The following is an 11,702-nucleotide window of genomic DNA, read 5'->3' as shown; positions in this document are numbered from 1 at the left end:
TGAATCCAGGGGTGCTTAGCCACTGAGCCACATCCCCAGCCCTTTTTATATTTTATTTTTGAGACAGTGCCTCCATAAGTTGCTTGGGACTGGCTAAATTGCTGAGGCTGGCTTTGAACTCACAATCCTCATGCCTTCAGCCTCCTGAGTTGCAGGGATTACAGGCGCACACCCATGCCCAGCCTAAAATGTTCCTTTTACCTCATTCCTATTTGCCCAGTGTAAGCCATAGACCTGGTTGTAGATCCCTCAGGACCTAGCTCTTCCCAGAGCCTTTGAATCTGGCCTCCTGTTGAATAGAGATGACAGGTAGCCACCCTATACATGCAGTGTTCTCCCAGGTATGAGACTCAGCAATCCTCTGGTCTTCCCAGCTCCCTGCAGTCATGAGCTCGGATGCTGAGATGGCCATTTTTGGAGAAGCAGCTCCCTACCTCCGGAAACCAGAGAAGGAGAGAATCGAAGCTCAAAATCGTCCATTCGATTCAAAGAAAGCCTGCTTTGCAGTGGATGATAAGGAAATGTATGTGAAAGGTATGATCCAGAGCAGGGAAAATGACCAAGTCATCGTCAAGACCCTGGATGACCGGGTAAGTGCTGATCTCAAATGTCTTAGATAAGATGGGCGTCCTTGTTTTCCTTTGGAATGGAATATTAGAAATTGTATCTAAAGACAGATTGAAACTTACATCTCCCTGTTCTATAGTGAAGTTCCCATGTCATACACCTCGCTCCTGTCTCTTTCCTTTGAGGGTTTGGGCTTTGAGGATTTTATGGTGTTTGCTTTGGAGAAAAGGGGAAGGTGCAGGTGAAAGACTTGGGACTACTTAAAGGCAAATTGGTGCTATTGTTGCTGAACAGAAAACCAAATATAGCTTGTGGGCTGCACACAATCATTCTTAAGAGGAAGCCCAGGAGGCACTGGCTAGTTTATCATGGAGAATTACAGCATGCCTTTTCAATTCAGTACTTATTGGATACCTAGTAGGTTTCCATCAAAGCATGGAACACTTTTCAAATATTTGCAAATCTTAGCACATTCCTTCCCCTAAACTTACCCATCTAGTGTAGGAATCAAGATGTATTCGGCAAGTGTGAGTCTCAATTCAAACTCAGACACATGAGACAGATTTTTCTCTTAGTTTTTTTTCTTTATTATTGGACATAATCTCTGATTCCAGATCTTTATCACTGGGCTAGAAAAAAAATGTCTTCAGTCACTCTTGGGGTTGTCCCACCCTCAAGGTTGTGGCATATTCTCAACCTACACAGTCTTGCTTCGGGGTTGCATTGCCTCCTAAAAGATCTATTTAGAAAAACGTGCCAGATCCTAAAAGTTCAGGATACAGAGACTTTTCTCTCATCCCTTTGGCCACAGTGGGGTCTCTCTTTCTAGGCTAAGGCAGTGGAACAGGAGGGTCACCCCTTCTCAAGAATTTTAGGCTATAGCAAATCTCCTTCCTTTTACCTCTTCTGTAAAACCCTCAAAGTTCCTCTAAACACTTTGGTTTTTGGAAAACAAAATCCAGAAAGTTCTATAGGCTCCTTCTCTTTTCTGCCATATTTTCTACCTCTCTTAAGAAAGAAGTACAGAGCCAACTGCATCCTTGAATGAGGACAGGCAGGAAAAATACAGAGGGGCGGGGGGGGGGGAATCCAGTTATCATCTCGAAATATTTTACAGCCATGAACCATGCATGATGCAGGCTCAAATGTTCTAACTTAGGAGAGCAGGGGTACAAAGAATTATGGGAGCCTTGAAGAAACAAGGAAGAGAGGAAATGGGTCTCAGAAGAGGGGGCACTTGAAGGTGTCCAGATATCATTTCAATGAAGATATTCATTGAAGATAAAGGAACCCACTTGACCCAGGGCATTGAGGTAGAAATGCATAAAACACACTGGAGCAGTTCCTTCCAACCTTCCAACCTTTGTCACAGCCCAGAACTCACAGCAAACCTGGTAAACAAAGGCAACCTACCTTGATAGTGGCTATTCTAAGCTACATCTGACCACCCTGAAGGCAAAGGGCTCTATAGCTCTGCACCCCTGTAACCACCTCCTGGAACCCACAATGGCAGACTGATTGGGATCATCAGACCAGCACTGGTTTGACCAGAATCAGGTTAATCAAGGGCAAGTTACTTAAAGATCATCTCTAGACATGGAAATGATTGATAAATGTATCACTGAATGTACCACAGTATCTCACTACTTCTACCCCTCCAGTGAAGAGGGGTGCAGATCATTGGCTTCCTCTCCATTGCTTGCTTTTCTTCTCAATACCCAGACGCTCACTCTGAACAGTGACCAGGTGTTCCCCATGAACCCTCCCAAATTCGACAAGATCGAGGACATGGCCATGATGACCCACCTGCACGAGCCTGCTGTGCTGTACAACCTCAAAGAGCGTTATGCAGCCTGGATGATCTACGTGAGTGCCCTTGAACATCAGTGCACATCATTTATTTCTCTGATTAAAAACAAGATCTAAATGATTAATTTTCTGATTTTCCCAGACCTACTCAGGCCTCTTCTGTGTCACCGTCAACCCCTACAAGTGGCTGCCGGTATACAACCCAGAGGTGGTGGCTGCCTACAGAGGCAAAAAGCGCCAGGAGGCCCCGCCCCACATCTTCTCCATCTCGGACAACGCCTATCAGTTCATGCTGACTGGTGAGTCCTCTCTTTGTTCATGTTTTTAAAAATAATTGTCAGTTATTCAAGCCCGTTAGAGGCTTTGGCCATCTGAACAGTGCATGAACCAAAGAGCTTCAGATGATTTGGGGATGAATAGCCAGCAGTGCAAATCTTCTATTTATTGGTCATGATACATGGAAAGTCCAGTGGTCATGGCCAAAGCCACACTAAGTCCATGCTTATTTAGGGAGCACAAAGAAATGCCCTGTCCTTACCTGCAAAGCACCCTTAGCATGGACATACTTAGAAGAGAAACTGTAGTAGTAGCCACAAAGTTGTAAAAATAGGTGGAAAAGTCTCCCTTTACCTGCTTTGCCCCTTAACTCAGGCTTCTGTGCATCTTCCCCAGATTTCCAAAGTGGCATTAGAAATAGAGATATGGTGATACTGTCATGCCATTATCATTTTTATCTTCTCAACTTTTGCCCGTTTTGACTCAGCACAGAGACAAGAAATAAAAGCCAGCATTCAAGATTGGACGACACTTAAAAATCATCCAGTACAATGTCACCCATACTTCAATCATTTCTATCCCACATTTACAATCTTTACCCTTTCTGCAAACAATATTTGTTTTTTCTAACTGAAGTGACCTCAGTTTTAAAGGGAAGGATAATATCACTATTAGGTTGCTATAAGTGCTATAACAAAATACTACAGACTGGGTGGCTTAAACAACAGAAATGTATAGTCTCACAGTTCTAGAGGCTAGAAGTCTATAATCGAGGTTTCAGCAAGGTTTTTTCCTTCTGAAGCTGTAGGAGAATCTGTTCCAGGTTTCGCACTTAGCTTCTGTGGTTTGCAGGCAATCTTTGATGATTCTGGCATGTAGAAGCGTCACACTGCCCTCTGGCATCATCTTCACATGGCATTCTCCCTGTGTGTGTGTGTGTGTGTGTGTGTGTGTGTGTGTGTGTGTGTCTTTAAATGTCCCCTTATTATAAGGATACCAGTCATATTGGATCAAGATTTCACCCTACCCTGAAAGACCTCATCTTGATTAATCACATCTGCATCTTATTTCCAAATAATTCTGAGGTTCCGGATATTAGGACTTCAATATATGAATTTTTTCAATCCATACACTCTCAGAAGTAGTTTCTCATGAGTAGAAAATAAAAGTAAGAGAAAAATACCATGACAGCCAATAAGTGCCTACAAATTCTAAATAGAAGCTATGGTCTCCTACTTGCTCTGAACCTGAAATTGGCTTTCTTTGTTTCAAAGGGAGATGGAAAGCAAAGAGTTAAAGATCTACCAACATGAACAACTTTTACATGTGGGGTTCACTGTTCATCTCCCAGGCTTTCCATACATCCCACATTTAAGAAATCTACACAAATTGTCGCCAAGATTAGACATGCCTGAACCACACCACAAGTTCAAAACCCAACCAGGCCCTAGGTTCTTTAACTTTCCCCCAATTTGCTTTGTATTTAAATCCTATCTGTTTGTTGTTCACTTATTTTGTTTGCCTCCTTTTGTGTTTCTAGATCGAGACAACCAGTCCATCCTTATCACGTGAGTAACCTGTGTTTGAGCCCATGATGACTCAGAAGCCAATGCCCATCTCTTCCACTTTCCTTTATCACATTTACTTTTCTTTTTGGACTGAGGATTGAACTTAGGGACACTTGACCCCTGAGCCACATTCCAACCCTATTTTGTGTTTTATTTAGAGACAGGGTCTCACTGAGTAGCTTAGCGCCTCGCCATTGCTGAGGCTGGCTTTGAACTGGCGATCCTCCTGTCTCAGGAGCCACCGCTGGGATTACAGGAATGTGCCACCAAACCAGTCCTTTAACCATTTACTTTTAAATTGGCAGTGGAGAATCTGGTGCAGGGAAGACTGTGAACACCAAGCGTGTCATCCAGTACTTTGCAACAATTGCAGTTACTGGGGACAAGAAGAAAGAGCAGCCAACAGGCAAAATGCAGGTAAGCAATGGCCTGCCCTGGAGGCTTATTAGAATAAGTATGTCTGACATATTGAGTGAGCGCCAAGGGTGTGTCACAGCTCAGATGAGCCAGGTAAACAGAACAGAAGTTTCCTCTTCCCTGTATTCTCACACAGAACATTTCCAATGCCAAATGTGTGAGGGGTTTTTTGTGGTTGTTGTTTTGTTTTGTTTTTTCCCCCCACACCAGGCAATATCCTAATTCTCTATAGACACCCATAGAGGTGGGAGGGTGGGAGCAACAATCTTACAATTCAATTCAATTATGATACTAACTCCCTGGAAATAGTATCATATCCCATAAGACACCCCCCCCCCCACTTCAGGTGTCCATTGCAAGTCCCAGTGCTAAGTGGAACTGACCAGTTACACATCTGGGGCTCCTACAAACCCCTTCTCAAGTTCAGTAATTTTCTAGAATGGTTCAAAGAACTCAGAGAAACACTTTACTTACTACTGGTATATTATAAAAGAAACAATTCAAGAACAACCGGTTGGAAGAGATGCATAGAGGGGTAAGACAGGGAGAGAAGCGTGGAACTGCCATGCCACCTCCCAGCGTCTCCATGGGTTCGTCAAGAATTCGCTATGGTTAAGAATTCTCACAGAGGTTCTGTTACATGGGCATAACCAACCAGATCATTGGCTTTGGTGATTAGTTCAACCTTCAGTCTCTCTCTCCCCTGAAATCTCCAGTCCTGTAATCAGTTCCCATGGCAACCAACCCTCATCCTGGGGCTGTCTGGGGACCCCCCCAGACACCACTCATTCATTATTAGTATATAATAAGACACTTAGAACTTTGGAGATGCCAAGGGATTCAGGAGATTTGTGTCAGAAAACGGAAATATGTATCTTTTACTATATCACAATCAGGGGCAAGGCAGAAAGTGGACTTGGGATCTAGCACCAGTTCCTTCAACAATAGTTGAGTGATCTTGACCAACTCCACATTCCCTCTGGAGAAGGGAATGGAAACACCAGGAGTTTTCAAATTGAAGCACACATCAGAACCAATTAAAGGGCTTTTAAAAGGAATTGAGAGCCTCAGCCCATAATTTCTGATTAAGAAGGTCTAAAGTGGGATCCAGTGTTTTGCCTTTCTAACATGTTTTCAGGTAAAGTTCTTACTGCTGGTCCAGGGACCACACTTTGAGAATCACTAGGTTTAACAGTTTCCAAACCTCTCTGGAGCCAGAAGGATAAGTGATGGAAGTGAGGTAGAAATCCTTTTTACCATAGTAGACTCCTGAGTAACAATTTTTATGATTTTTTTTTTTTGCTACTTATAAGACATTTTTGAAAACCATTTTTTTTATTGCACGATCTTTGAGGTCATTTCCCCTTCTGAACACAAATGTCTATGATATTAGGTGAGTACAGAGGTACATGTACTCCTTAGGTGGGATCTGGTGGGGCCCTGGTATCTCCACATGTCTACACTGGACACCAGGTAAGACTGGTGGACACTTCTCCCTGGACCTTTCCCAGAGTACACACACTTTCCAGTCACCTGTGGGCTTCTCAGGAAGACAGTTCAAAGTCCTCTCTTCTCTTTGTTGTTAGGGAACCCTGGAGGATCAGATCATCCAGGCCAATCCCCTGCTGGAGGCCTTTGGAAACGCCAAGACTGTGAGGAATGACAACTCTTCCAGATTTGTAAGACCCAGCCCAGTTTTCATTTACTCCAGCCAACCACACCCTGTCCTTAAGTGCTGGATGTGAAAAATTGTCACATAAACTAAAACATACCGGGCCTTGTTCTACCCTCCAGCAATTCAGATTAATCTACTCAACTGGAATATTTTAATCCACTTTGAAAAAAGTGTTGGCCTCTTCCTGGCAGAGGGAGGATTTAGCTGTCTTTCCCTAACTAGTCAACATCACCTCACAAGCATCCTGAAGCCTCAGAGATTCAAATTCTGCAAGTACAAATCAATTCTTGAATGCTAACATCAGATTCTCTAGATGGAGACATTTTAAACCTTATTTTGGCCACTTTTATAAGTGTGTAGTGATATCTAATGATGGTTTTAATGTATATCTCCTATATTGGTAATGATAGTGGACATCTCTTCCTGTGCTCACTTAATATTACTGAACAACATCCATTGACTTAGCCACAGAATTCTTAGTGTGAATTAGGTTGGTAGATTTGACCTACTCCAAGTCAGGAAGTCCTAGGAGCTGCAGAAGAACTAGCAAAGACAAAAGGGAACCCAGTAGGAATTGGTTGGTGCTAAGTATATTAAAGTCAATCATTCTTCCTTCAACCATTTCACTTAGGAATAGCACCACCAAAGAGGTATTTATTTCCACACTGGCAAATAAGCATTCAGCAATATGTTCAATTTCATTGGCCAGGGGAGCAAATACTCAAGAGGTACAGCCCTCATTGATGCCTCTAGTTGCAAAAGTACCTCAGAACTTCACACATCTCACCAGCTGGACAATCTCAAGCTCACATTTTATGGTCACCCCATAAAGATAAAAAGGTTGCTGATTAAAAAGTAGATGCATTCCTCAAAGACTAGCTCTGAGGCCTGGCCTTTCTTTCCTCAGATATGTGCTTGGTCCCCTGAATACTACCCACTTGTACATCTGTCTTCCTGGGTGCAAAACTAAGCCCTTCTTTGTGGGGGATCTGAGTGCATTTTACATGTGTAGAGATGTATTACAGTGCTTGGACCAATTTTAGCTATGGTGCTAGTCTGATTCCACATTTAAGTGGAGATGATGCCTTTAGGACTCCCTGTCATCACATCCATTTATTCACTTTAGGCCTTTCCTTTTGGTCCTGAGCCAGAATTCATAAGCACTCTGTACACCTTCTCCCCTCCAGACCTTTGTAGGCTAGTGATTCCATTGTCTTCCAGAAATTAGCTAAAAATACTGAAGCCCCAATACTCTCATTCACACATACGTCCACTGACCCTTCACAAACCCTTATAGGCCTCATTCAGAAAAAATATTGAGAATATTATTGAGTACTGACCACATTCCAAACTGTGTGGAATAAACAAGTCAACATTTTCGCCCTTAAATGTGTTCACAGTATGGTAGAGTACCAATTAAATGGATATGAGAAAGGGACGCACATAATTTCTATGTACTATGCACATATTTATATGTACTATGTAAATTAATACATATATAATTCACATGTACGCATTATATCTAAATTTTATAAAATAATATAAATTAAAGTTTATATATTTTATATGTGTGTATGTGCATATGTGTATATATACATACACATTTATATATACATATACACACATACATATGTATATGTGTATATACATACATGTGTAAGTATGTGTATATATATGTGTATGTGTGTGTGTGTGTACACTTTATTTATCACTTCCCAAAAAGGGAGAAACCCAGACCCTGAGTTGTTCTTTGGGGAGCCAGATGCCTAGGAGTTAGACTTGCCTGTAATAAGTAGTATATAAAATCTCAGAATTAGCATTCAAAGGCAAAAAAAAAGAAAGAAAGAAAAAGAAATTAGACAGCCCATCCATACAATCAATTCTAATATTTGAGAAAGTATTTGGGAAACAAGGTGTAAAAATAGTATAAAAATCAAGGATGCAGTCAGGAATGAGGTGGTTCCAAGCAGGGAGTTGGACGAAAGCCTATGGATGCCCCCTGAGCTGTAGGAACAAGGCTGGGAACTCTGGATAGGGCTACCTGAGCCTTGGTTGGCTCAGCCTGGGGACTGCAGGAGTGAGACAAACCGAGATAGGAAGTACTTATGTTTCTGGCTTCACTGCCTCCCTAACCCTGTGCTTCCCACCCATTGGTGATAGCACCTATCAGAGGCCCACACAGAATCATATAGAGCAAGTGACTGTGGTGTTTTTCATCCTGCCATTGGACAGGGGAAGTTCATTCGGATTCACTTCGGAGCCACTGGAAAGCTGGCATCTGCTGACATTGAAACCTGTAAGTATGGACACTTAACACAAATACCTTGGTAGTTTGCCACAAAGGTCACTCTTGGAAACCTGAAATTATTATTTTTGTTGTTGTTACCTTAGATCTCTTGGAAAAATCCAGAGTGACATTTCAGTTATCTGCTGAGAGAAGCTATCATATTTTTTACCAAATCATGTCAAACAAGAAGCCAGAACTCATTGGTAAGCTCTCTGATATCATTCTTATCTTCCTCATCAGTGGCTTTGGGACAATACCCAGAGTAAGTTGTGTCTACAGTATTAAAAAGATCTTGATGTTTTGCAGACCTGCTTTTGATTTCAACCAACCCCTTTGACTTTCCCTTCGTGAGCCAGGGAGAGGTCACTGTAGCCAGCATTGATGACAGCGAGGAGCTATTGGCGACTGATGTAAGCATGAAATTAACTTGTTTATGCAGAGAATTAAGGAGTTTTGAACTGACAGGCAGCTCAGGGAACTCATGAGAAAACTGGGACCCTAAGTGATTAGACCAAAGACGGAGATTGAAAGCTCAGAGAATGAGTCCAGTTTGCCCTTTTCCCTACTTAGCTCCACATTACAAGATTCCAAAATAAGAATCCAGGGGTTCTCCAAGCATACCGTCACTTCTATCCTCTAATACTTGAATTAGAATAAATTTTTGCATTTATAAGCTTTGTAATGTAACATTTGTTGGAAGTTTTCAGGTTACAAAATCACCTACCTACACGGCTCAAGAAAATTTAGAAAATATGAAGAAGTACAAAACAGAGAGACAAAATAATAATAACAATAATAAACAACCTCACACTGCAATGCTTCTCCATTATTCTTTCTACCTGTCCTTGTAGGTTCACTTTAGGGACCTATCTCCTCTGTATAACTATCTAGTCTGTGACCTTTTACTTTGGGGAATAATTATTATCTCATTAAATCCACATGAATACCATCTATAAGGTATTCATGTGGATTTAATGATATAATATAGATAGTGCTTTACCCATCCTAAGTTCCTCCACCTATCCCACACCCCCACCCCATTATGGATGAGCATCCGCTGCCTAGAGTGAACATTTGGCCTTTGGTTTTTTGGGATTGGCTTACTTTGCTTAGCCTGATATTCTCTAACTCCATCTAATCACCTGCAAATGCCATAATTTTATTTTCTTGTCTTGCTGAGTAATATTCCATTGTGTATATATATGTATACCAAATTTCTTTATCCATTCATCTACTGAAGGGCATCTAAGTTGGTTCCACAGTTTGGCTACTGTAAATTGTGCTGCTATGAACATTGATGTGGCTGCATCACTGTAGTATGCTGTTTTTAAGTCCTTTGGGTATAGACCGAGGAGTGGGATAGCTGGATCAAAAGGTGGTTCCATTCCCAGTTTTACCCAATGCACAGCACAAGAAAAAAAAAAAAAAAAAAAAAAAAGGAGCTTTGCCTAAATTTGCCCCTTTTTCATTCGAAAACCAATGGTATTATATTCAATGATCTCCTTTTCTAGATCTAATGTTCTATAATGCATTTATTTGATTCCGAACAATATTGGAACTCCTATGTTACAATGATAAACGCTCAAGCTTTGGAACTATTTCTCCATCACTACCTACGTGATTTCCTTCCCACGATGATTCCTAATTGTCTCATCCAGAAAATAAGCCCCGTCTATGTGCAGTGGGAAGGATTTTTCTCAGTTCTTATTTGATGGGCAAAGACAGATCATTCACATGTTCTTCCTACAATCACCTCCAGACACACAAACTTTTTATCCACTAACTTACCACACCCCACCCATCATTCATTTATTGGAGCAAATTTTATCTCATGTTCTATAAGGAGGTGAGGTCTCTGCCGGGAGAAAGCTACAGACAGATCCCTGGGTCCTGTTGAGACAGCTGGCCCTTTTTCCCCCTCTCAGAATGCCATTGACATCCTGGGCTTCAGCTCAGAGGAGAAAGTTGGGATCTACAAGCTGACAGGAGCCGTGATGCACTATGGGAACATGAAGTTCAAGCAGAAACAGCGAGAGGAGCAGGCAGAGCCAGACGGCACAGAAGGTAACTTCTTTGAAGAAGGTAGATTTGACTCCTATCTGTGTTCGTGAGTGGATGAGACCATGGGAGCTAAACACTACATCTCAAGTCATGCTCTTCCAAAATTGTATAAATGGAACTTGAGTTGTCTGAAGCTCAGTGTACCTACACTGGGGAAGTCCACCAGCTTGATCGGGGACTCCTGTAGTGGTGACTGACCAACTATTCTGCTAGTTTCCACATTCAAAGTTTGCCTGCTTTTTAAGGTAGAATTAATGCAAGAATAACATGAAGTGAACTTCACTTTCTGTCTGTATATATCATTACTATTAATGTAAACAATATTGTCATAATCATTAGGGCCTAAAATGAGGCCTTTGATAAAGTGGGGGTCCAAATTTTGTTCTTCCTATCCCTCCCACCTTGATATCTGTCAAACTTGACCTTGAAGTAAGGACAGGTGAACAAATGTTCCTCTTCCTAACTCTCACCTGGCTGACCTCACCATCATCCTCTGAGAGGCTTGAGAGTAGAGCCTAGGGAAGCAGGAGGGATGAATAGGGACAAGATTAACCCCTATGTGTCCTGCTCATTGAACCTCTTATCTCTCATAATGCATCCTACAAATTCCTTGAATAGAAAGCTGGCAACGTGGGTCAACCCTGATGATTCCAGCTTTATCTGTCATTCCCACAAGGTGTGAAGCAGAGTGTTTTTAACCCTTGCATAATAAAGAAGGAATTAGAGACTAGGTCCCATAAAGCCTACCTGCTTAGGTTAGTCCCTCCTAGGATAATCTCCTTTTTGTATCAACTCAAAGTCCACTGGTTAGCCATCTCATCAGGGAAGTGATAGCCCATCATACACTCCTGCCATGCTCAGGTGAAGAAGAGCATGTTTCCCCACCCCACCCCCCCGGGGAGCATGTCTCAGAAGCCGTCTTAGAATCTTGCCCTTGACACCTGTGCAGAGTAAATCACAAGAGAGGAAGACTCCCGGAGGAATGCATTTCTGCATTGGAGTAATAAGGGACGGCTTCCTAGATGAGGAGCCACTGATTTGG

General features: G+C 42.1%; 1 protein-coding gene across 1 annotated transcript in view; it reads left to right on the top strand.

Annotated features, from left to right (window-relative positions):
• Positions 1-386: 386 nt before the first annotated feature.
• Myh13 (myosin heavy chain 13) overlaps positions 387-11,702 on the top strand; it is a 50,906-nt gene continuing 39,590 nt past the window's right edge. Inside the window, exons 1-10 of the mRNA XM_076871406.1 lie at positions 387-590; positions 2,290-2,433; positions 2,519-2,675; positions 4,193-4,220; positions 4,526-4,637; positions 6,224-6,316; positions 8,545-8,608; positions 8,704-8,802; positions 8,906-9,009; positions 10,525-10,663. Of these exons, the coding sequence (XP_076727521.1) occupies positions 387-590; positions 2,290-2,433; positions 2,519-2,675; positions 4,193-4,220; positions 4,526-4,637; positions 6,224-6,316; positions 8,545-8,608; positions 8,704-8,802; positions 8,906-9,009; positions 10,525-10,663 (1,144 nt within the window). The remainder of the gene's footprint in view (positions 591-2,289; positions 2,434-2,518; positions 2,676-4,192; positions 4,221-4,525; positions 4,638-6,223; positions 6,317-8,544; positions 8,609-8,703; positions 8,803-8,905; positions 9,010-10,524; positions 10,664-11,702) is intronic.

The sequence above is a fragment of the Callospermophilus lateralis genome, chromosome 11 (assembly GCF_048772815.1).
Source record: "Callospermophilus lateralis isolate mCalLat2 chromosome 11, mCalLat2.hap1, whole genome shotgun sequence".
In the NCBI taxonomy this organism is placed as follows: domain Eukaryota; kingdom Metazoa; phylum Chordata; class Mammalia; order Rodentia; family Sciuridae; genus Callospermophilus; species Callospermophilus lateralis.
The sequence above is the reverse complement of the archived record's forward strand: the minus strand, read 5'-3'. Positions and strand labels throughout refer to the sequence as shown.